Genomic DNA, 26,707 nt, shown 5'->3' on the forward strand with positions numbered 1-26,707 from the left:
AGTGGGCATCTTTTCCTTAGCAGATGGGTTAATTGGGATGTCCTTGGGACATCTGGCTCTGAGGCTTAGGGATTTCAGACTGGCTGCTCATTGTTAACCTGATGGCCAGAGATTACTTGAAGGCAAGAAAAAGTTATCTAGCAATGGCCCTGTTAGAAAACCAAGTCATTGGAAGCTTTTGTGGGTCCCATTTCTAGTCAAGGGGGTGGGGGGGGGCATGAGAATTTTTTTCTAAGCAGCGAGTTGTTTGTGATCCGGAATGTTCTGCCTTGGGTGGAAGCACATTCAACAGTATCTCTCAAAAAAAAAAGCATTGGACAAGTACTTGGAGGGGAAAAAATTGCAGGGCCACGGGGAAAGAGCAGGCGGGAGTGGGGCTAATATTATAGCTCTTTCAAAGGGCCAGCACAGGCTCAATGGGCTGAATAGTCTCTCCCTGTGCTGTACCATTCTATTAACAGAATGAAAGAGTTTAAGGCTCGAACAAATAACTAAGGAACAGGCGACGCAGCCTGACATTAACTTAAGAGCGACTCTCTGCCAATCCGCATTTGCTTTTGTGAAAAACATTCTGCCCCGTTTCTGTTGCCTCCAATAACTTGCCGCCAGCCTAAATTTGTCCTTAGGCACCATCCGGATGTCCAACGCTTGAGCTTTCTTCTTGCAGAATCGGTCGTCTCTTCGATGGAACTGAACCCATCGTCCTGGACAGTCTCAAGCAGCATTACTTCATCGACAGGGATGGCCAGATGTTCCGTTACATTTTAAACTTCCTTCGCACTTCAAAGCTCCTCATTCCCGACGATTTCAAGGTACGTTGCCACGCTCAGAACCCTCGGCAAACCTCGGTATCAAGGTGCGGTTTGGAATCGGGGGACGTGGCTGTGAAATTCTCCCCACGATTTCCATCGAGCTGCAGCACTGGCAGTAAGCTCACTGGGGGGGTAATGGACAGGGTGGATAGGGAGCAGCTGTTCCCCTTGGTTGAAGGGTCAGTCACGAGGGGGGCATAAGTTCAAGGTGAGGGGCAGGAGGTTTAGGGAGGGATGTGAGGAAAAACTTTTTTACCCAGGGGGTGGTGACGGTCTGGAATGCGCTGCCTGGGAGGGTGGTGGAGGCGGGTTGCCTCACATCCTTTAAAAAAGTACCTGGATGAGCCCTTGGCACGTCATAACATTCAAGGCTATGGGCCAAGTGCCGGTAAATGGGATTAGGTGGGTAGGTCAGGTGTTTCTCACGTGTCGGTGCAGACTCGATGGGCCGAAGGGCCTCTTCTGTACTGTGTGATTCTGCAATGTTTGACTTTTGTTTATTCAGGACTTTAGTTTATTTCGGAGTTTAGAAGAGTAAGAGGCAACTTGATTGAAACCTTTTAAGATCCTGACGGGTCTTGACAGGGTGGGTGTGGAGAGAATGTTTCCTTTTGAGGAAGAATCTAGAATGAGGGGGGTCACTGTTTAAAAATAAGGGGTCGCCTATTTAAAACAGAGATGAGGCGAAGTTTTTTCACTCAGAGGGTCGTGAGTCTCTGGAACTCTCTTCCTGAAAAGGCGGTGGAAGCAGAGTCTTTGAATATTTTTAAGGCAGAGGTGGATAGACTCTTGGTTAGCAATAGGTTATCGGGGGGTAGGTGGGATGCAGATATTCAGGTTACTATCAGATCAGCCACGATCATATTAAATGAGGGAACAGGCTCGAGGGGCTGAATGGCCTACTGCTCTTTATTTGTATATTCGTAAGTCTCCTATCTCTCCTGTGCCATCAGATCCTAAACAGGAAATAAGCTCGAGTGGTCTCAGGCAGAAATACTAGCAAGTGTACAGAGCTATGGCTCTGAACATGTAATACATCAGCAACTTAACGTAAAATATATCCCATTACAGGAGCAGTACATGCAGTGTTATTACGGCACATGGCCAGAAGCTTGGTCAAAGAGTTAGGTTTTGAGGAATGTCGTAAAGGAAGAATAAGAGACGGAGAGGCAGAGAGGCTTGTGGAGGGGTGTTTCAGATCTTAGAGCCTAGGCAGCTGAAGGCATGAGCGCCATTGTTGGAGCGATTAGAATTAGGGATAGAGAAGAAGTCAGAATTAGATGAGTGCACATGTCTCAGAGGAATATGGGGCAGGAGGAGATTAATCATGTACAACCACATGAATACCTGTTGTAGGAAAATGAAACATCTCTGCTGTTGTGTCTGTCAAAAGCTGGTTTTCGATGCATTGTTGAAGCCATGGAGATGGATTTTGATTCTACATCTGCCCATGATGTGCCTGACCTGGAAGCATCTGATGTTGACACTGGGTGACAAAAATAGGATAATGTTTCATTCACTGGTAGTATCTGTCAAATCGATAAGAATAAATATTTTAACGTAGAATTGTTTCATGCACAATTCTGGGACATGCAGAGAAATCTCAACAAGTCAGTTTTACAGTAAAGATAAACACCTAGGAACAGGTGAAGGCCATTCAACCCACCAAACATGTCCTATTAATCAATTAGATCATAGCTAATGTGTATTTTAACTCCAATTACCCGACTTGAATCCATAACAAAACTCTACCAATCGCAGTTTTAACATTTTCATTGGACCCCCAACCCCAATCTAAAGTGTGTTGTGGGGGAGAGTTCCAATTTTAAAATACTCTTTGTCTGGGGAGGTGTTCCCTGGTTTCACTCCTGAATGGCCTGTCTCTGATTGTAATGTCATCCCCCCCTTGTTCGGGACTTCCCAAGCCCCTCCTATCCCCACAAAAAGGAAATAGTTTCTCTCTATCTACCCCATCAATTCCTTTAATCATCTCAAACACCTCAATTAGATCGCCCCTTAATATTCAAGGGAATACAAGCCTTGTTTTTGCAACTTGCACTCAGAACCCCAACCCTAATGCACCCTTTTAATCCTCTTATCCATGAATCTGCATTGCACCCTCTCCGGGGCCAGTGTAATCCTTCCTGAGGTGTGGTGCCCAGAATGGAACACAGAGCTCCGGATGGGTCTAATAGAGCTTCACACACCTTTGTATAACTTCTGCCCTTAGCATTGCAGCCTTCTTCAGATAGAGGCCGACATTCCAATTCACTTTTTTTTTTGAACCTGCTCAAGTCATTTTTCATCATTTCTCTGCATGGATCCCTCAACGTCTCTTCTCTCTGCTCAGAACACACTGACCTTTCTTTCTCAGGTCTGTTTTTATTTCAGATTTCCAGCATCTATAGTGTTAGGCAAAAGCATTCAGGGTTATAGAACCGAGGCGAGCAAATGGAGTTAAGATACAGAGCAGCAGTTGAACGATGGAAAAGAGTTGAAGGACTGAATGACCACCTCCTGTTCCTATCCAAATAAGAGTGCTAATTACCCCTTTGTTAATTTGTAAAAGATGCTTCCTTAACTCTCAAACAAATAGCTATATTTTTCTACTTTTTAAAATTTATTCATTCTTAAGATTTGGGTGTTGCTGGCTGGGCCAGCGTTTATTGCCCATCCCCAATTGCCCCTTGAGAAGGTGGTGGTGAGCTGCCTTCTTGAACCGCTGCTGTCCATGTGGCGTAGGTACACCCACAGTGCTGTTAGGGAGGGAGTTCCGGGATTTTGACCCAGCGACAATGAAGGAACGGCCGATATATTTCCAAGTCAGGATGGTGAGTGACTTGGAGGGGAACTTCCAGGTGGTGGTGTTCCCATCTCTCTGCTGACCTTGTCCTTCTAGATGGTAGAGATCGCGGGTTTGGAAAGTGCTGTTGAAGGAGGCTTGATGAGTTGCTGCAGTGCATCCTGTAGATGGTACACACTGCTGCCACTGTCAGTTATGGAGGGAGTAAATGTTTAATGTGGTGCCAGTCAAGCGGGGCTACTTTGTCCTGGATTGTGTCAAGCTTCTTGAGTGTTGTTGCAGCTGCACTCATCCAGGCAGGTGGGGAGTATTCCATCACACTCCTGTGTTGTGCCTTGTAGATGGTGGACAGGCTTTGGGAAGTCAGGAGGTGAATTATTGGCCACAGATGTCCCAGCATCTGACCTGCTCTTATAGCCGCAGTATTTATATGGCTAGTCCAGTTCAGTTTCGGTCAATGGTAACCCCCCAGGATATTGATAGTGGGGGGATTCAGTGATGGTAATGTCGTTGAATGCCAAGGGGAGATGGTTAGATTCTCTCTTGTTGGAAATGGCCATTGCCTGTCACATGTGTGGCACGAATATTTCCTGCCACTTGTCAGCCAGGTCTTGCTACATATGGAGATGGACTGCTTCAGTATCTGAGGAGTTCGAATGGCGCTGAACATTGTACGAATAACCCCACTTCTGACCTTAAGATGTTGGGAAAGTCATTGATGAAGCAGCTGAAGATGTTTTGGCCCAGGACACTACCCAGAGGAACTCCTGCAGTGATGTCCTGGAGCTGAGATGATTGACTTGCAGCTGCCACAACCATCTCCCTTTGTGCTAGATATGACTCCAACCAGTGAAGAGTTTTTCCCTCTGATTCCCAACTCAGTCAAATTCTGTCTTGATACCATGGGCAGTCACTCTCACCTCACCTCTGGAGTTCAGCTTTTTTGTCCATATTTGGACCAAGGCTGTAATGAGGTCAGGAGCTGAGTGGCCCTGGCAGAACCCAAACTGAGTACCAGTGAGCAGAATATTGCTGAGTAAGTGCTGCTTGATAGCCCAGTTAACGGCCCTTCCATCACTTTGCTGATGATTGAGAGTAGACTGATGGGGCGGTAATTGGCTGGGTTGGATTTGTCCTGCTTTTTGTGGACAGGACATACCTGGGCAATTTTCCACATAGCTGGGCGGATGCCAGTGTTGTGGCTGTACTGGAACAGCTTGGCTAGAGGTGTGACAAGTTCTGGAGCATGAATATTCAGTACTATTGCCAGAATATTGTCAGGGCCCATAGCCTTTGCAGTAGCCAGTGCCTTCAGCAGTTTCTTGATATCTCATGGAGTGAATCAAATTGGCTAAAGATCTGTAATGCTGGAGACCTCAGGAGGCTGAGATGGATCATCCATTCGGCACTTATGGCTGAAGATTGTTGCAAATGCTTCAGCCTTGTCGTTTGCACTGATGTGTGAGGCTCCCCCATCATTGAGGATGGGGATATTTGTGGAGGCTCCTCCTCCAGTGAGTTGTTTAATTGTTCTCCACCATTCACGACTGGATGTGGCAGGACTGCAGAGCTTAGATCTGATCAGTTGGTTGTTGGATCGCTTAGCCCTGCCTCTCGCATGCTGCTTCCAGTGTTTGGCATGCCACTGGTCCTGTGTTGGACATGCCACTGGTCCTGTGTTGTAGCTTTGCCAGGTTGACATCTCATTTCTAGGTATGCCTGGTGCTGCTCTTGGCCTCGTCCTGCTCCTGATTCGGGTGTTCGTAAGCATGCCCTCCTGCACTCTTCACTGAACCAGGGTTGATCCCCCGGCTTGATGGTACTGGCAGAGTGGGGGATATTCCTGGCATGAGGCTACAGATTGTGCCTCGTGTGCCCACTTTTGAGTTGCTAGGTCTGTTTGAAATCCTATCTGATGGGGATAGTAAGTTCTCCCAGTGTCCTGGCCAATATTTACCTGTCAAGCAGCATCTCTTTAAAAAAAAATAAACAGACCTGGGTCACCATCTCATTGGTGTTTGTGGCATCTTGCTGTCTGCAAACTGTTTACCGCGATTGCTACAGTACAACAATGGCTACACTTCAAAATGTCACTGGCTGCAAGAAGCTTTGGGACTTCCTGAGGTGGTGAAAGGCCTTAATCTAAACGTGCCCCTGTTTCAGCCGCTGAGTTGGAGGCAAGGCAGAGCTAAGAGCCTAGGGAGACTATTTACAGAGTCGACTGAAGATTCAGCAGCAAACGTTGCCGAAATTGCTGCAATGCCTCCCGATAGACGGTTGTTGCCGGAAACAAACTGATCATTTCTCCAGAAAAATGCATCAAGCGGAGATTGTGTAGAATCAATGCTGGTAACCCTGACTGACAAAGGAGGCAAGAAATAAGAGCAGGAGGAGGAGACATGGCCTCACGAGGCTGCTCTACCATTCATGACGATCGTGGCTGACCTTCTGCCTCAACTACCTTCCACACCATCTACATATCCCTTCACTCTTTTAGCATCTATAAAAAAAAAATCAGTCGACCTCTGGCTTGAATATATTCAATGACAGCCTCTGTAGCACACTGTGGTAGAGAATTCCAAAGATCCACAACCCTTTGAGTGAAGAAATTTCCCCTCATCTCAGTCCTATATGGCCGACCTCTTATTCTGAGACTGTAACCCCAGCCAGGGGAAAACGTTTTCTCTGCGTCTGTCCTTAAGAATGTTCTATGTTGCAGCTAGATCACCCCTTGCTTCTAAACTCCAGAATATGCCTAGTTTACTCAATCACTCCTCGGGGGAACAACCCCCTCATCCCATGAACGAGTCTGTGAAGGAGAGTCATGCGGACTCGAAACGTTAACTCTGTTTCTCTCTCCACAGACGCTGACAGACCTGATGAGTATTTCCAGCATGTTCTGTTTTTGTTTCCGATTCCCAGCATCCGCAGCGTTTTGCTTTTATCTAGAGAACCCCCATTGCACTCCCTCTAGGGCAATTAGACCCTTTTCAAGAGCATACATACATAGGAACATAGGAGCAGGAGTAGGCCATTCAGTTCCTCAAGCCTGCCCCGCCATTCGATAAGACCGTGGCTGACCTGATTGGAGCCTCAACCCCACTTCCCTGTCTACCCCCGATAACCTTTGACTCCCTCGTCAATCCAGAATCTATCTAACTCAGCCTTAAAAATATTCACACCAGCCTCCACTGCTCCCTGGGGAAGAGAATTCCACAGGCTAATGACCCCACTGAGAGAAAAATTTCCCTTCATCTCCATCTTAAATGGGAGCGCCCTTATTTTTAACCGATGTCCCTAGTTCCGGTCTCTCTCAGGAGGGGAAACGTCCTTTTAGTATCTGCCCTGTCAAGTCCCCTCTGGATCTTTTTGGGTAAGGAGACCAAAACTGTACGCGTTACTCCAGGTGTGTGGCCTCATCATTGCAAATATAATAAAATCTTTACTCTAATGTTCCTACCCCTTTGTAACAAGTACTAAGATATCATTTGTCTTTCAAATTGCTTGCCACGCCTGCATGTTGATGTTTGGCGCCTTATGTATAAGGACACCCAGGTCCCTCCAAATGCAAGCGTTGAGCACAAAAATCAAGGCTGACACTGCAGTGCAGCACTGAGGGAGTGCTGCGCTACTGGGAGTGCCGTCTGTCGGATGAGACATTAAACCGAGGCCCCGCCTGCTTGCTTGGGTGGATGTAATAATTCCATGGCACTATTTTGAAGTGTTCTCCCCAGTGTCCTGCCCAAAGATTTATCTCTCGCTCAACATCACAGAAGCCGATGATCTGGTCATTATCGTATTGCTATTTGTTGGGAGCTTGCTGTGCACAAATTGGCTGCGGCGTTTCCTACCTCGCAACAAGGGCTAGACTTAATTGGCTGTAAAGCGCTTTGAAACATTCGGTGGTCATGTACAGCGCTATATAAATGCAAGCCTTGACTTTTTCCTCTTTCAATTACCTAATGACCTCCATTCAGCTGGGACCAGGGATGTCACTGATTGGAGCCTTAACATAAATGCAAGTCTTCCATTTTTTTTATGTGTATCTGTGGCGTCAGTAAGTCTATCACTGCGTGTAGTGCAAATGCCTGAGGATGTATTGTAGTATTTTCTAAACTTTCTAAAGCACCTTTTGTTGCTTGTGCTGTGTTTAGGATTACAGCTTGTTATACGAAGAGGCCAAGTACTTCCATTTGCAGCCCATGCTAATTGAGCTCGAGCGGTGGAAACAGGAGAGGGAGCTGGGCCGGTTCTCACGGCCCTGTGAGTGCCTGGTGGTGCGAGTGGCCCCCGATTTAGGGGAGCGGATTACCCTGAGCGGGGACAAGGCCCTGATCGAGGAGGTGTTCCCGGAAATTGGGGACGTGATGTGTAACTCTATCAACGCGGGCTGGAATCACGACTCGACACACGTCATCCGCTTCCCCCTCAATGGCTACTGCCACCTCAACTCTGTCCAGGTACGGTTCGTTTCGTTTCTTCGCACCTACTTTTCCGTTGCTCTTTAGGGAGTAGTGGGGAAATGTCGGAGGAATTAGGAGGCTGATTGTCAAAGCTTGTTTGAACCGTGTCATGGACACTCCTTCTGTGGCCAACAAGTCCTGGAGCGGGACTTGAACCCTGAGCTTCTGGCTGAGAGACAGGGACGCCACCCAGTGACCCACAAGACTTTCCAGGTATAGTTAAAACTGATGATGGACAAATATCGTATGTTGGAAGGGGTAGCACTAAATTAAGGCCTTGCAGTTTAATCATTTCTGTAAACTTGAGGTCATCCAAAACTGCTGCCTGTGTCTTAACTCACAGCACGTCCTGTTCCCTTATCACCCTTGTGCTCGCTGACCTACATTGAACCCCTGTCAAGCATTTTAAAATTCTCAACCTTGTTTTCAAATCACCCCAGGGCCTCGCCCCTCCCTATCTCTGTAATCTCCTCCAACCCCACAACCCTCCAAGATATCTGTGCTCCCCTAATTCTGGCCTCCTGTACATCCCGAATCATAATCGTTCCACCATTGGCTGTACCTTTAGCTGCCTAGGCCACAAGCTCTGGAAGACCCCCCCCATACACCTCTCCACTTCATGTTCCCCCTTTAAAAGACTCCTGAAAATCCACCTCTTTGATTAAGCTTTTGATCCTCTGCCCTGATTATTTCCTATGTGGCTCGATCTCATACTTGGTTTTCTAATGCTCCTGTCAAGCGCTTTGGGGCATTTTATTATGCTAAAGACTTTATATAAATACAAGTTCTGTTGTTCACCGAATCACAGAATGGTTAAAGCACAGGAGAAGGCCATTCCGCCCATCGTGTCTGTGCAGTCTCTCCAAAGGAGCAATTCACCTGCTGCCACTTTCCTGCCTTCTCCCCATAGCCCTGTACATTCTTCCTTTCCAGATAATAATCCTTAATTGAACCTGCCTCCACCACACTCTCAAATGGTGCATTCCAGATCCTAACCACTCACTGCATGAAAACTTTTTCCTCCTGTCTCCATTGCTTCCAGTAGTTTAAGGGTATCTGGCATAGCAAGGGTTAACGTGGGACTGGGGAACAATACCGCACACAGTGTCTTGTAAAGAGACATATGACCTGAGGCTAGAAAGTTGTGGACTCGACAGAGACCTGTGTAGAGACAAGCAGGAGTTAGTTCATAGCTTGGGCTGTACCCTGAATGTACGTACATAGTTATGTGTTATCAATAAGCACTTAATGTTAAAACATACAAGACTCTCTTCATAAGACCTACTGAACAGACATACAACATGGTGCATACGAATTAGGAGCAGGAGTAGGCCACTCTGCCCCTCGAGCCTGCTCCACCATTCTATAATACCATGGCTGATCTGATTGCAACCTCAGCTCCACCTTCCACCTACCCCTGATAACCTTTCACCCCCTTGCTTATCAAGAATCTTTCTACCTCTGCCTTTAAGAATGTCAAAGACTCTGCCTCTACCACCTCTTGAGGAAGGGAGTTTCAAAGACTCTCTGCCCTCTGAGAGAAAAGATTTCGCCTCATCTCTGTCTTAAATGGGCAGCCTCTTATTTTTAAACAGTGACCCTTAGTTCTAGATTCTCCCACAAGAGGAAACATCCTCTCCACATCCACCCTGTCAAGGCCCCTCAGGATGTTTTGATCAAATCGCTTCTTACTCTTCTAAACTCCAGCGGATAGAAGCCTAGTCTGTCCAATTTTTCCTCATAAGACAACCCGCCCATTTCAGATATTATTGTAGTAAACTTTCTCCGAACTGCTTCCAACGCATTTACATCCTTCCGTAAATAAGGAGACCAACACTGTACACAGTGCTCCAGATGTGGTCTCACTAGTGCCCTGTATAACTGAAGCACAACCTCCCTACTTTTGTATTTAATTCCCTCACAATAAATGATAACATTCTATTAGCTTTCCTAATTACTTGCTGTACCTGCATACTAATCTTTTGTGGTTCTTTTTTTATTTATTCATGGGATGTGGGCATTGTTGGCTAGGCCAGCATTTATTGCCCATCCCTAATTGCCCTTGAGAAGGTGGTGGTGAGCTGCCTTCTTGAACCGCTGCAGTCCATGTGGTGTAGGTACACCCACAGTGCTGTTAGGGAGGGAGTTCCAGGATTTTGACCCAACGGCAGTGAAGGAACGGCGATATATTTCCAAGTCAGGATGGTGAGTGACTTGGAGAGGAATTTGCAGCAGGTGGTGTTCCCATCTATCTGCTGCCCTTGTCCTTCTAGATGATAGTAGTCATGGAAGGTGCTCCCTAAGGAGTTTCTGAAGTGCATCTTGTAGAGGGTACACACTGCTGCTACTGTGTGTCGGTGGTGGAAGAAGTGAATGTTTGTGGAAGGGGTGTCAATCAAGCAGCTGGTTTGTCCTGGACAGTGTTAAGCTTCTTGAGTGTTTTTTGAGCTGCACTCATTCAGGCAAGTGGGGAGTATTCCATCACACTCCTGATTTGTGCCTTGTAGATGGTGGACAGGCTTCGGGGCGTCAGGAGGTGAGTTACTCACCGTGGGATTCTGAGCCTCTAACCTGCCCTTATAGCCACAGTGTTTATATGGCAGGTCCAGTTCAGTTTCTGGCCAATGGTAACCCCCCCCCACTACCAACCAGGATGTTGATAGTGGGGAATTCAGTGGCGGTAAAGCCATTGAATGTCAATAGACAATGGTTAGAATCCCTCTTGTTGGAGATGGTCATTGCCTGGCACTCCTGTAGTGTGAATGTTACTTGCGACTTATCAGCCAAGCCTGGATATTGTCCAGGTCTTGCTGCATTTGGACATGGACTGTTTCAGTATCTGAGGAGCCATGAATTATGCTGAACATTATGCAATCATCAGTGAACATCCCCACTTCTGACCTTATGATGGAAGGAGGGTCATTGATGAAGCAGGTGAAACTGGTTGGGTCGAGGACACTACCCTGAGGAACTCCTACAGTGATGTCCTGGAGTTGAGATGACTGACCTCCAACAACCACAAGCATCTTTCTTTGTGCTGGATATGACTGCAACCAGCAGAGAGTTTTCCCCCTGATTCCCATTGACTCCAGTTTTGCTAGGGCTCCTTGATGCCACACTCAGTCAAATGCTGCTTTGATGTCAAGGGCAGTCACTCTCACCTCACCTCAGGAGTTCAGCTCTTCTGTCCATGTTTGAACCAAGGCTGTAATGAGGTCAGAAGCTGAGTGGCCCTGGCAGAACCCAAACTGAGCATCAGCGCACAGGTTATTGTTAAGCAGGTGCCGCTTGATAGCACCATCAATGACTCCTTCCATTACTTTAATGACGATTGAGAGTAGACCGATGGGGCGGTAATTTGCTGGGTTGGATTTGTCCTGATTTGTGTGTACAGGACATACCTGGGCAACTTTCCACATAGCCGGGTAGATGCCAGCGTTGTAGCTGTACTGGAACAGCTTGATTAGGGGTGAGGCAAGTTCTGGAGCACAAGTCTTCAGTACTATTGCCATAATATTGTCAGGGCCCATAGCCTTTGCAGTATCCAGTGCCTTCAAACGTTTCATGATATCACGTGGAGTGAATCGAATTGGCTGGACTGGCATCTGTGATGCTGGGGACCTCCGGAGGAGGCCAAGATGGACCATCCACTTGGCACTTCTGGCTGAAGATTGGTGAAAATGCTTTACTAGGACACCTAGATCCCTCTGAATCTCAGAGCTCTGCAATCTTTCACCATTTAGATAATATGCTTTTTTATTCTTCCTGCAAAAATGGACAATTTTGCATTTTCCCACATTATACTCCATTTGCCAGATCTTTACCCACTCACTTAACCTATCCATATCTCTTTGTAGCCTCCATATGTCCTCTTCACAGCTTACCTTTCTACCCATCTTTGTATCATCAGCAAATTTACCAACCATTCCTTCGGTCCCTTCATCCAAATCATTTATATAAATTGTAAAAAGTTGAGGCCCCAGCACTGATCCCTGTGGCAAACCACTTGTTACATTTTCCAACCAAAAAATGACCCACTTATGCCTACTCTGTTTTCTATTAGTCAGCCAGTCTTCTATCCATGCCAATATGTTGCCCCCTACACCATGAGCTTTTATTTTCCACAATAACTTTTGATGTGGCATCTTATCAAATGCCTTCTGGAAATCTAAGTACAGCACATCCACTGGTTCCCCTTTATCCAAAGCATATGTTACTTCCTCAAAGAACTCCAATAAATTGGTTAAACATGATTTCCCTTTCACAAAACCATGTTGACTCTGCCTGATTACCTTGAATTTCTCCAAGTGCCCTGCTATAACATCTTTAATAATAGTTTCTAACATTTTCCCTATGACAGATGTTAAGCTAACTGGCCTGTAGTTTTCTGTCTCCCTCCCTTTAATGGAACCTTCCCCAAATCCACTGAATTTTGGAAAATCAAAATCAGCGCATCAACTATCTTGCCATTTCTTTTAAGACCCAAGGATGAAGTCCATCAGGACCTGGGGTCTTGTTCCAACAATTCACTAAGCACTACTTCCTGAGTGATTGTAATTTTCTTGAAGTCCTCACTTTCTCCCAATTCCTGACATACAGCTGTTTCTGGGCTGTTACTTATATCCTCTATAATGAAGACTGATGCAAAATAATGGTTCAATTCATCTGCCATCTCCTTATTTTCCATTATTAATTCCCCAGGCTCATTTTCTATAGGATCACTTAACTCTTAAATATCTATAGAAACTCTTAACCTTTTTACTAAAATTTCTATTTAGTTTTCTTTCATACTCCAATTTTTCTCTCTTGATTAATATTTTTGTCATTCTTTGCTGTTTATATTCTTTCCAATCTTCTGACCTGCCACCCGTTGTTATGTAATTATCTGCTTTTCCTTTAAGTTTGATACTATCTTCAACTTATTTAGTTAATCACAGATAGTGGGTCCTCCCCTGGGAATTTTTTCTTGTTGGAATGTATCTATTCTGTACATTCTGAAATATCCCCTTAACTGTCTGCCACTGCATCTCTATGGACCTATCCCTTAACCTAAATTGCCAGTTCACTCTAGCTAGCTCTGCTTTCTTGCCTTCATAATTGCCCTTATTCAAGTTTAAAATATTAAGTCTTAGACCCACTTCTCTCCCTCAAACTGAATGTAAAGTTCAAACAAGTTATGATCACTGCTCCCTAGGGGCGCCTTCAGTATGAGGTCATTAATTAATCCTATCTCATTGCTCAATACCAGGTCTCGTATAGCCTGCTCTCTGGTTTGCTCCAGAACATGCTGTTCTAAGAAACTATCCTAAAACGTTCTATGAATTCCTCATCTAGGCTACCTTTGCCCATCTGGTTGTTCCAGTCTATATGAAGATTAAAATCCCCCATGATACTGAATGTATAAGTTTCTACAAATATGTGAAGAGATAAAGATTAGCAATGACAAGTGTTGGGTCCCTTACAGTCAGAAACGGGGGAAATTATATTGGGGAACAAAGAAATGGCAGAAGAATTGAACACATATTTTAGTTCTGCCCTCACAACAGAGGACACATAACTTCCCAGAAATGTTGGGGAACCAAGGGTCTAGTGAGAGGGAGGAATTGAAGAAAATCAGTATTAGTAAAAAAAAAATGGTGCTAGAGAAATTAATGGGGTTAAAGGCTGAAAAATCCCCAGGGCCTGATAATCTACACCCCAGAACACTAAAGGAAGTGGCCCTGGAAATATTGGATGCATTGGTGGTCATCTTCCAAAATTCTATAGACTCTGGAGCAGTTCCTACAGATTGGAGGGTGGCAAATGTAACCCCACTATTTAAAAAAGGAGGGAGAGAAAAAACAGAGAATTACAGACCAGTTAGCCTAACATCAGTTAAAAGCAAAATACTGCGGATGCTGGAAATCTAGAACAAAAACAAAAATACCTGGTAAAACTCAACATCTTTTGGCAATCTCCACCTATCACTGGGCCTCTATCCAGCTCTACCTGTCCCACTCCCCCTTAAACCAGCTTATATTTCACCTCTTTTCTATTTTTCCTTAGTTCTGATGAAGAGCCATTCGGACTCTAAACGTTAACTGTGTTCCTCTCCGCAGATGCTGTCAGACCTGCTGAGTCTTTCCAGGTATTTTTGTTTTGTTCTAGCCTAACATCAGCAGTGGGGAAAATGCTAGAGTCTATTATAAAAGGCGTGGTAACAGAACACTTGGAAAGCATTAACGGGATTAGACAAAGTCAGCATGGGTTTATGAAAGGGAAATCATGCTAGACTAATCTACTGGAGTTTTTTGAGGATGTGACTAGTAGAATAGATAAGGGAGAACCAGTGGATGTGGTGTATTTGGATTTCAAGAAGGCTTTTGATAAGGTCCCACATAAGAGGCTAGTGGGCAAAATTAAAGCTCATGGGATTGGGGGTAATATACTGGCATGGATTGAGAATTGTTTAACAGACCAGAAACAGAGAGCGGGAATAAATGGGTCTTTTTCTGGATGGCAGACAGTGACTAGTGGGGTACCGCAGGGATCAGTGCTTGGGCCCCAGCTATTCACAATATATATAAATAGCTTGGGTGAGGAAACCAAATGCAGTATTTCCAAGTTTGCTGATGACACAAAAATGGGCGGGGTTGTGAGGAGGATGCAAGGAGGCTTCAGGGCAATTTAGACAAGTGTGTGTGGGCAAACTATGGCAGATGCAGTATATGTGGATAAATGTGAAGCTATACGCTTCAGTGTGAAAAGGCAAAGTATTATTTAAATGGTGATATATTGGGAAATGTGGATGTACAAAGGGATCTGGGTGTCCTTGTACACCAGTCAATGAAATTAACAGGCAGGCGTAGCAAATAATTAGGAAAGCAAATGGTATGTTGGCCTTCATTACAAGAGGGTTTGAGTTCAGAAGTAGGGGTGTCTTACTACAGTTATACAGGGCCTTGGTGAGACCATACCTGGAGTATTGCGTGCAGTTTGGTCTCCCTACCTAAGAAAGGATATATTTGCCATAGAGGGAGTGCAGCAAAGATTCTCTAGGCTGATCCAGGGATGGCAGGACTGTCGTATGAGGAGAGATTGGTTCAACTGGGCCTGTATTCACTAGAGTTTAGAAGAATGAGCGGGGATCTGGTTGAAACATAAAATTCTAACAGGGCTAGACAGAAGATGCAGGGAGGATGTTATCCCTGTTTGGGAGCCTAGAACCAGGGACCAGGATACGGGGCAGGCCATTTAGGACTGAGATGAGGAAAAATTCCTTCACTCAGAGGGTGGTCAGCCTGTGGAATTCTCTACCACAGAAGGCTGGGGAGGCCGGGTGTTTATGCTCCACATGAGCTTCCGCCAACTTTACTTCATCCCACCCCACTGGCGCAACCTTCAATTCCTTTCTCCTTCGTGCATTTAGCTTAAGTGTATCTGTACTTTTCGCCTCAACTACTCACTATGGTAGCGAGTTCCATTTTTCTCATCACTCTATGTAAAGAAGTCCCCCCTGAATTTCCCTCAGGATTTTACAGCGCTTCCTTATATTTATGGCCACGAGCTTCCCAAGCAGGAACATCTTCCCTATCTCTATTCTTTGGAATACCTTTCAGAATTTAATTCAAGTGTCTGCCCTTCCCAGCCTTCTCTTTTCTAGAGAGGAAACGATGTTGCTCCATAAAGACAGCTAAACACTGGCCTTTGGAAGACCTGGGGCCAATTTGAGGACTCATTGAGAAATATTCCCAGGTCTTCAAAGCCACGTCATCGTCCTTTAAACAGCGGCCTCCCTGTGTGGTGCCACCACAAGTGTCCAACTGAGCAACTTCCTCACCTTCAGTGAACAGCCTCTCTCCGAGGAGCGGGTTTCCCCAGCACATGGAATCAGCCTGACCTGAGAAAGCAAATCACAGCTACAGTGGGTCCCTCAACTCTCCCCCCGCTCATAACATCCCCCATCCCCAAATTCAGGGCAAGAGGGATATCTGGTTGTTAAAGTAAAAATGGAAAATTACATGTACTGGATTTTGGATTGCTTTTACCCAGTAATTCTCAACAGGACAATTGCTGATGAATTCTAGAACTAGGGGGGGTCACTGTTTAAAAGTAAGGAGTTGCCCATTTAAGACAGAGATAAGGAGAAATTTTTTTCTTTTGAGTCTTTGGAACTCTCTTCCTCAAAAGGCGATGGAAGCAGAATCTTTGAATATTTTAAAGGGAGAGGTAGATGGATTCTTGACTAACAGGGGGGTGAAAGGTTATTGGGCAGGAATGCGGGGTTGAGGTTACATTCGGATTAGCCATCATCTTACTGAATGGCGGAGCAGGCTCGAGGGGCCGAGTGGCCTAATCCTTCTAATTCGTATGTTCGCATGGATTGAATGTGCTGATTGGGTGCTATGAAGTAGGGCGGGAGACGGTCATTTGTGGCATAAACACCACTGTGGACCAATTGGGCCCGAATGGTCTGTTTTTTGTGTTGGTCGGTTTCTGTGTTGTGAATTCTATGTAAGTGGAATGAGGATTTGAATTAGAAGGATTGGTACAATTTCCCCACACCCCCCCACCCCCCAAAAACTTCTGAGTACTTTGTACTTGGAATCTATTTAGCTTTCTCGGTCAGCAAGAATATTTCCCAAACATTTAGGTAAGTTTTTAAACATATTCAGTAGCAACACGAGTGGTGTTTTCCACTAACAGGACGCTGCCATCAAGCCAAAAAGACATTCTGCCTATCACACAAGTGAGTAACATGGCGTATGAATTTCAGTGCCTGTGTGGTCAGGATGTGTAGGCAGTATGTCCCAGTCACTAATGGATCGTGTCAAACAGCACGTCCCTTCTGCTGTTCGCAGTAGGCAGAGTACTGACCGTACTCGACCAACCTGTGCTTGCAAAACTCAGAACATAATGTCCAACATTAGGTGTGATCCTCCAATTCGACAGCATTTGCTAAACAGCTCCGAGTCTGCTAAGAATCTAACGACTAATTTAAGATTATCAGTTGTGAGTGGTTGAGGCGTTGTCATGGAGAATGTACCAGGGAACTATTGTGCCCCATGCTTTTGTTTAATTGGAAAGAAGTACAATGCCATAATATCAAACTATGAGGGGCATAGATAGGGGAGACAGGAAGGAACTTTTCCCCTTGGTGGAGGGATCAGTAACCGGGGTCATAGATTTAAGGTAAGGGGCAGGAGGTTTAGAGGGGATGTGAGGAAGAATTTTTTCACCCAGAGGGTGGTGGGAATCTGGAACTCACTGCCTGAAAGGGTGGTAGAGGCAGAAACCCTCATAACATTTAAGAAGTATCTGGATGTGTACTTGCGATGCCATGGCATACAAGACTATGGGCCTAGTGCTGGAAAATGGGATTAGAATCGTTAGGTACTTGTTTGACTGGCGCAGACTCAATGGGCCGAAGGGCCTTTTTCTGTTCTGGAGACCTCTATGACTCTATGGTTGTGCTGGCAATGTGGCTCACTTGTGCTTGCTAGAAGCGACAAACATTCATATCCAGGAACCTGCCCTCTGCAGGCAGAAGGAACATGTCCAGGCATTGCGCTTCTTTTGAATTAAACAAAAGCATGGGGCACAATAGATTTTCCATGACAACGCCTTGACCAATCAGAGTCGGCTTGCCAACCAACCAGCACCCCTTTTCTCATGCAGTGTAAATTATTGTCCCCTTTAAAATTTGGTATTCTTGCGTCTGACCTGACGAGTACAAAACAAAAAGGTTCAATAGCTTATCTCTTTTTCAGACATACTCAATTCCTGTGCTACCAAACGACTGTTAAGGGTTATGCTCATTTGTTACCCAACTACGCAAACTGTAAAAACTGTTTTAAAATTGGGAAGTGACCAAATGCACTTCAGCCTCTCAGTGCAACACCCAGAGGAACAGCACCTCACCTTCCATTTAGGCACTTTACAGCCTTCCGGACCTGATGTTGAGTTCAACAACTTCAGACCATGAACTCTCTCCTCTTGCTTCACCCTTTCTTTTTATCCCTTTTTAAAATATATATTTTTATTTTTTTATCTACTCGTTTTTATTTTTATCTATCATTGTTTTATCCCCCGCTTTATCCCCTTTTCTATCCTTTTTTCCCCAACCACCGCTCCCTCCCCCGCCCCCAAAAGACCCGTCCGTTACTTGTTCCATGTTGTTATTTCAAAGACCGCTGACCCGTGTTCCGCTATTAACACAGTCTGCTTTCTTACCTTTATGCTACTATTAGCACCTCCTTTAGTCCTTACCACTACAATTAACACTCCTTTTGTCTTTCTATTCATGACATCTTTGTCAATCTCTCCTTAACCCCCGCCTATCGCTGACCTTCTATCCACTTTCACCTGTTCCACGCCCCTTAAACATCATCAATTCCATCATGTTTCTACCTCTCTTTAGCTCTGAAGAAGGGTCATACAGACTCAAAACGTTAACTCTGTTTCTCTCTCCACAGATGCCGTCAGCTCTGTTTCTCGCCCCACAGATGCTGCCAAACCGTCTGAGTTTTCCTAGCATTTTCCGCTTTTATCCCAGTGCAGTTGTGCTGCAAGTGTGGTGAAGATCCAGAGGCCATCTCTTAGGTTTAACTTCTTTCACCGGTTTTTAATCAAGTTTCATATTATTTTCCCTGTCAGTCACTGGGCTTACAGTCACATTAGATCATCCTCTTCTCTCACACTCCATTATAGAACCATAGAAAAGTTACATTGCAGAAAAAGGTCATTCAGCCCATCATGTCTGCACCTGCCAAAAAAAGAGAAAAAAATTAGCCGGCCATTTTAATCTCATGTTCCAGCTCCTGGTCCGTAGCCTTGCAGGTTACAGCGCTTCAGATGCAGATCCAGGTACCTTTTAAATGTGTTGAGCGTTTCGGCCCCAACCACCAATTTAGGCAGCGAATTGGTGTTGCAGACACAATGGGCCGAATGGCCTCCTTCTTCACCGTAACAATTCTGTGATTCCGATCTCGGAGAGTTGTCGGGCCGGAGGGGATAACAGGGAAGGACAAGGACCCGAAGGGATTTGAAAACATGGATGAGAATCTTAAAATCGTGGCATTGCTTAACCAAGGGCCAATGTAGGTCATCAAACAAGGAGTGATGGGTGAACAGTACTTGGCGCAAGTTAGGACATGGGCAACAGGATTTGGATAGTCTAAGGTTTTGAAGTTGGGAGGGCACCCATTGGAACAGTCAAGTCTTGGAGGTAGAGCATAGAATAAGGGTTTCGATAGTAGTGGGAGAGTAGAGTCGGGAGATGTTACAGAGGCAGTCTTTGTGATGACGTGGCTTTGTAGTCAGAAGCTCATCTCAGGATCAATATCTGGGCATCCATGAGGCGCTATGGGACATTAGCAACAGCATTGCATATACCACAATCCGTAACCTCGTGGTCCTGCATATCCCCAACTCTCCCATTACCACCAAGCCAAGGAATCAACCCTGGTTCAATGAAGAGTGCAGGAGGGCATGCCAGGAGCTGCACCAGGCATACATGAAAATGTGTCAACCTGGTGAAGCTATAACACAGGACTACTTGCATGCCAAACAGCAGAAGCAGCAAATGATAAACAGAGCTAAGTGATCTCTCAACCAACCGATCAGATCTAAGCTCTGCAGTCCTGCCACATCCAGTCGTGAATGGTGGTGGACAATTAACCAACTCACTGAAGGAGGAGGCTCCATAAATATCCCCATTCTCAATGATGGGGGAGCCCAGCACATCGGTGCAAAAGATAAGGCTGAAGCATTTGCAACAGTCTTCAGCCAGAAGTGCCGAGTAGATGATCCATCTCGGCCTGCTCTTGAGTACCCCAGCATCACAGATGCCAGTCTTCAGCCAATTCGATTCACTCCACGTGATATCAAGAAGCAGCTGAAGGCACTGGATACTGCAAAGGCTATGGGCCCTGACAATATTCCAGTACAGCCACAACACTGGCATCTACCCGACAAAGTGGAAAATTGCCCAGGTATGTCCTGTACACAAAAAGCAGGACAAATCTAACCCGGCCAATTACCGCCCCATCGGTCTACTCTCAATCTTCAGCAAAATCATGTAGGGTAGGGAAACTTCTAGAAACAATAATTAGGGGCAAAATTAGTAGTCATATGGATGTATGCGGGTTAATTAAATGAAATCAGCATGGATTTCTTAAGGGAAAAATCATGTTCAACTAACTTGCTGGAGTTTTTTGAAGAGGTAACAGAGAGAATTGATGAGGGCAATGTGGTTGATGTGGTGTACATGGACTTCCAAAAGGTGTTTGATACAGTGCCACACAACAGACTTGTGAGCAAAGTTATAACTCATGGGATAAAAGGATCAGAAACAACATGGATACAAAATTGGCTGACAGGAAACAGTGAGTAGTGGTTAATGTCTGTCCTTTGGGCAGGAGGAAGGTTTGGAGCGGAGTTCCCCAAGGGAACCCTCGATTTCCGGATATATATTAATGACCTGGACCTTTGTGTACAAGGCACAATTTCAAAATTTGCAGACCATACAGAATTTGGAAGCATTGTGAACCATGAGGAGGATAGTGTAGAACTTCAAAAGGACATCAACACGTCGGCGGAGTGGGCAGACAAACGGCAGATGAAACTCAACACAGAGCAGTGTGAAGTGATCCATTTTTGTGAAAAGAGCATGGAGAGACAATATAAAATAAGGGGTACATCGCTAAAGGGGGTGCAGGAGCAGAGGGATCTGGGGGTACATGTGTATAAGTCATTGAAGGTGGCAGGACAGGTTGAGAGAGCAGTTAATAAAGCAAACAGTATCTTAGGCTTGATTAATAGGGGCATGGAGTACAAGAGCAAGGAGGTTAAGTTGAACTTCTATAAAAAAAAACTGGTTCAGCCTCAGCTGGAGGATTACTTCCCGTTCTGGGCACTGAACTTTAGGAAGGAGGTGAAGGCATTGGAAAGAGTGCAGAAAAGATTCACAAGAACAGTTCCAGGGATAAGGAACTTCAGTTATGAAGATAGATCAGAGAAGTTAGGACTGGTTTCCCTGGAGAAGATAAGGCTGAGGGGAGGTTTGATAGAGCTGTTCAAAACCATGAGGGGTCTGGACGGAGCAGATAGGGAGAAACTGTTCCCACTCATGAAAGGATTGAGAACGAAAGGGCACAGATTTAAAGTAATTGGCAAAAGAGGCAAAGGTGATATGAGAAAAGACTTCTTCACACAGCGAGCATTTAGGGTCCGGAATTCACTGCCTGACAGTGTGGTTGAGGCAGGTGCAATCGAGGTATTGCAAAGGAAATTAGACTGTTATCTGAAAGGGAAGAATGCAGGGTTATGGAGAGAATGGCACTAAGTGAAATGCTTGTTCAGCGAGCCAGTGCATTTACGATGGGACAAATGACTCCCTTCTGGACTGCAGCAATTATGAAATTCTATGTCATCGACAGTGCTATCAAGCGGCATTTACACAGCAATAACTTGCTCACTGACACTCAGTTTGGGTTCCCCCAGGGTCACTCACCCCCTGACCTCATCACAACCTTGGTCTAAACATGGACAAAAGAGCTGAGCTCCCGAGGGGAGGTGAGAGTGACTGGCCTTGACATCAAGGCAGCATTTGACCGAGAGTGGCATCAAGGAGCCCTAGCAAAACTGGAGTCCATGGGAACCGGGGAAAACTCTCCACTGGTTGGAGTCATACCTAGCACAAAGGAAAATGGTTGTGGGTTTTGGAAGTCAATCATCTCAATCCCAGGAAATCACTGCAGTGCACTACCTTAGGGTAGTGTCCTAGGCCCAACCATCTTCCGTTGCTTCATCAATGACCTTCCTTCCATCATAAGGTCAGAAGTGGGGATATTCGCTGACGATTGCACAATGTTCAGCACCATTCTCGACTCTCTCAGATACTGAAGCAGTCCATGTCCAAATGCAGCAAGACCTGGACAATATCCAGGCTTGGGCTGACAAATGGCAAGTAACATTCGCACCTCACAAGTGCCAGGCAATGACCATCTCCAACAAGAGAGGATCTAGCCATCTCCCCTTGACATTCAATGGTATTACCATCACTGAATCCCCCACTATCAACATCCTGGGGGTTACCATTGACCAGAGAAACAGAACTGCATCAGCCACATAAATACTGTGGCTACAAGAGCAGGTCAGGCCTGCGGTGAAGTATGAAGATGGTTGTGCCTCGGACACTACCCTGAGGAACTCCTGCAGTGATGTCCTGGGATTGAAATAATTGACCTCCAACAACCACAACCATCTTCCTTTGTGCTAGGTATGGCTCCAACCAGTGGAGAACTTTTCCATTGACTCCAGTTTTGCTAGGGCTCCATGATGCTACACTCTGTCAAATGCAGCCTTGATGTTAAGACCAGTCACTCTCACCTCACCTCTTGAGTTCAGCCCTTTTGTCCATGTTTGAACCAAGGCTGTAATGAGGTCAGGAGCTGAGACCTTCTGGCATAACCCAAACTGAGTGTCAGTGAGCAGGTTATTGCTGAGTGAGTGCCGCTTGATAGCACTGCTGATGACCCATTCCATCACTTTACTGATGATCGAGAGTAGATTGATGGGGTGGTAATTGGCCAGGTTGGATTTGTCCTGCTTTTTGTGTACAGGACATACCTGGGCAATTTTCCACATTGCCGGTTAGATGCAGGTTTTGTAGCTGCACTGGAACTAGTGGCGCGGCAAGTTCTGGAGCACAAGTCTTCAGTAATATTGCTGGAATTTTGTCAGGGTCCATAGCCTTTGCAGTGTCCAGTGCCTTCAGGTGTTTTTTGATGTCATGTGGAGTGAATCAAATTAGCCGAAGACTGGCATCTGCTGCTGAGGGCCTCTGGAGGAGGCTGAGATGGATCATCCACTCGGCACTTCTGGCTGAAGATTGTTGCAAATGCTTCAGCTTTATCTTTTGCACTGATGTGCTGAGCTCCCCCATCACTGAGGATGGGGATATTTGTGGAGCCTCCTCCTCCAGTGAGTTGTTTATTTGGCCACCACCATTCACAACTGAATGTGGCAGGACTGCAGAGCTTAGATCTGACCCGTTGGTTGTGGGATTGCTTAGCTCTGTCTATCACTTGCTGCTTATGCTGTTTGGCACACAAGTAGTCCTGTGTTGTAGCTTCACCAGGTTGACATCTCATTTTTAGGTATGCCTGGTGCTGCTCCTGCCTCTTGCACTCTTCACTGAACCTGGATTGATTCCCTGGCTTGGTGGTAATGGTAGAGTTGGGGATATGCCAGGCCATGAGGCTACAGATTGTGGTTGTATACATTTCTGCTGCTGCTGATGGCCCACAGCGCCTCATGGATGCCCAGTTTTCTTTTGCTAGAACTGTTTGAAATCTAGCCCATTTAGCACAGGTGGTAGTGCCACACAACATGATGGAGGCCATCCTCAACGTGAAGACGGGACTTCGTCTCCACAAGGACTGTGCGGTGGTCACTCCTACTGATACTGCCATGGATAGATGCATTTGTGACAGGCTGGTTGGTGAAGATGAGGTAATCAGGGGAGGCGATGGCGTAGTGGCATTGTCGCTGGACTAGTTATCCAGCGACCCAGGGTAATTCTCTGGGGACCCGGGTTCACATCCCACAACGGCAGATGGTAAAATTTGAATTTTAAAAAATCTGGAATTAAAAGTCTAATGATAATTAGATTGTTGTTCATTAATGCCCTTTAGGGAAGGAAATCTGCTGTCCTTATCTGGTCAAGGCCTAGATGCGACTCCAGACCCACAGCAATGTCGTTGACTCTTAAAAAATGCCCTCTGAAATGGTCTAGCAAGCCACTCAGTTGTCACCACCTCCTTCTCAAGGGCAACTAGGCCCAGCCAGCAAAGCCAGAAGCCCACATCTCATGAATGAATACTAAAACTGGTTTCCTTGCCCATGTTTGACCTGATGTCATGAGACGGAGTCCAGAATCGATGTTGAGGACTCCCAGGGCAACTCCCTCCCGACTGTATATCACTGTGTCGCCACCTCAGGTGGGTCTGACCTGTCGGTGGGAGATGGTGGTGTCTCAGACATTGTTTGTAAAGTATGATTCCGTGAGGATGACTATGTCAGGCTGTTGCTTGACTAGTCTGTGAGACAGCTCTCCCAATTTTGGCACAAACCCCCAGGTGTTAATATGGAGGACTTGGCAGGGTCGACAGGGCTGAGTTTGCTGTTATTGTTTCTGGTGCCAAAGTCGATGCTGGGTAATCCATAGAGCTTCATGTGTCTCCAGATCCAAAGCAATGTGGTTGGCTCTCAAATCCCCTCTGAAATGGCCTAGCAAGCCGCTCTGTTGTATCAAACCGCTACAGAGTCTAAAAGGAATGAAACCGGACGGACCACCTGGCATCGACCTAGGCAGTGGAAGCGACAATAGCAGACTCAGCCTTGTCGACCTGGAACTCCCTCCCTTACAGCACTGTGGGTGTAAGGGCAATTCGAGATGGGCAGTAAGTGCTGGCTGGCCTAGCCAGCGACACCCACATCCCATGAACGAATAAAATAAAAATTAGCCTGGGCCTCTGTGTTACTGGTCTGGTGACATTGACAATACGCCACCACCTCTCCCAACAATCTCCACTTGCATGAATTAATGCGGCTTCACTAACACACAAGAATCTCGACAAACATCCCATCCACCACCTTAAACGTTCACTCCCTCCACCACCGACGTACAGTAGCAGCAGTGTGTGTACCATCTACAAGATGCACTGCAGCAACTCGCCAAACCTCCTTCAACAGTACCTTTCAAGCCCATGACTGCTACCACCTAGAAGGGCAAGGGCACCAGACACATGGGAACACCACCACCTGCAAGCTCCCCTCCAAATCACTCACCACCCTGACTTGGAAATATATCGCCGTTCCTTCACTGTCGCTGGGTCAAAATCCTGGAACTCCCTCCCACATGGACCGCAGCGGTTCAAGAAGGTAGCCCACCTCGCCAGGGATGCCCACATCCCATGAAACAAACTTTAAAAATAAAAAGATGCTGTCCGGCCGATTGAGTGTGCGCCAGCTCTTTCAAAGAGCGATCTAATTAGATCCACTCCCACTCTTTCCCCAGATCTCCGCAGTTTGTTTGTGCTTCAAATATTTACCCAGCTCCCTTTTGAAAGCGGCTATTGAATCTGCTTCATCAATAACATGAAAGCAGAACGCGGCGGATGCTGGAAATCTGAAATAAAAACAGAAAATCCTGGGGAAACCCGGCAAGTCAGGCAGCGTCTGCGAAGAGAGAAACAGAGTTAATGTTTCAAGTCCTTTCTTTGGATCCTTTTTAATCTGTTTCCACCATCCTGTCAGGCAGCACTTCCCAAATACTGTACAATCACCCTCTCCTACCCAAAGGAGCCAAACACTAATGAATTCAGGGAAGCCTTCAGTGGCTAATTTAGAGGTTTTTAGCCAAAATAGTCCTGTATTCGTTTGAGGTTCATGATACGTGTTGTTCCTCTCAGTGGGGGGGGAATGCGTCGAAAAGTGTCTTGCGACGCCTCAGAAGGGTGTTTTTTTATTTTTTCCCTTTCTGCTACAAAAACAGCAGCTTGGATTCATTATGTTCTGTGATTTGCCAAAAGTCAGTTCGAGACGACGACTTTCCCAAACATTGAATGAATAATAGAGGTTGTTAGCATAAGCCAGTCTTTTTGGGTGGCCTGGAGCTGTAGGTAGGTGGCCCTGGCGAGGGAAAGCTGGCTTTGGGAGCTGCAGTGTTTCTCTGGCGCGCGATGAGGCACCCCCCCCCACCCCCACCCTCCATGTAAATTTAATGCGGTGGTGTGCTTCACATCTCTTCGTTTCCTTCGGCAGGTCTTGGAACGGTTGCAGCTGAAGGGATTTGAAATCGTGGGCTCCAGCGGAGGTGGCGTTGACTCTTCCCAGTTTAGCGAATATGTACTGAGGCGGGAAATCAGGCGATTATCCCGTGTGCCGCCTGTCATTCGAATAAAACAGGAGCCCCTGGACTGAACGGACACACACACACACACACACACACTCGTCGAGAGAGAGAGAGAGAGAGAGAGAGCGAAAATTTAAAAAAAAAATTATTAAAAAAAATAAATTAATTAAAAAAAAACATTTCCTGTGCATTTGGTTAAAGATATTAACTGTCGGTCACCAAACTGGCTGTGGCAACATGCCCATTTCCAGAGACTGCATCTAAATCCACTGTTGAAGCTTGTGGGGCATCCATGAAATATTTATCATTTTGTTGGAAGAGGCTTTTTTTTTTGTTCTTGAAAGTGACTTGGCAATGTCTTCAGGCAACATTTCTCTCTTTCCCCCCCGCCACACCAGAACAGACATCTTTGCGTTTGAAGCAGTCCATTCCTGAAACCCCCTCTTTTTTTAATATAATTAAAATATAATTTTCTATTTTGTCGATTTGGAAAACCTCGGAATAAACCGGTTTGCTCGCCAAAGCCAGAAACGTGTATAAATTATCCGAAGGCTGGAAGTGGGAAATGGGTCTTGGATTTTTTTCCCCCGAGGGTTATCTCGGTGGGGGTGGGTGGGTGGGTGAGGGAGGGAGTGGGGGGATTGCAGGCAGGAAAGTGGAATCGGGGCCATGATCAGATCAGCCTGGCGGACCAGGCTCGAGGGGCCGAGTGGCCCACTCCTGCTCTTGT

The 26,707-nt window shown here is 46.0% G+C and overlaps 1 protein-coding gene across 2 annotated transcripts in view; it reads left to right on the plus strand.

The window, feature by feature from the left end:
* Positions 1 to 26,343, plus strand: part of LOC144680041 (BTB/POZ domain-containing protein KCTD1) — a 77,010-nt gene extending 50,667 nt beyond the window's left edge. For both annotated transcript variants that reach the window (XM_078541145.1, XM_078541144.1), the window contains 3 exons: positions 668 to 812; positions 7,770 to 8,075; positions 25,887 to 26,343. In XM_078541145.1, coding sequence (XP_078397271.1) covers positions 668 to 812; positions 7,770 to 8,075; positions 25,887 to 26,045 — 610 coding nt within the window. In that variant the 3' untranslated portion in view covers positions 26,046 to 26,343. The remainder of the gene's footprint in view (positions 1 to 667; positions 813 to 7,769; positions 8,076 to 25,886) is intronic.
* Positions 26,344 to 26,707: the final 364 nt, after the last annotated feature.

Source organism: Cetorhinus maximus, chromosome 4 (assembly GCF_964194155.1).
Source record: "Cetorhinus maximus chromosome 4, sCetMax3.hap1.1, whole genome shotgun sequence".
NCBI lineage: Eukaryota > Metazoa > Chordata > Chondrichthyes > Lamniformes > Cetorhinidae > Cetorhinus > Cetorhinus maximus.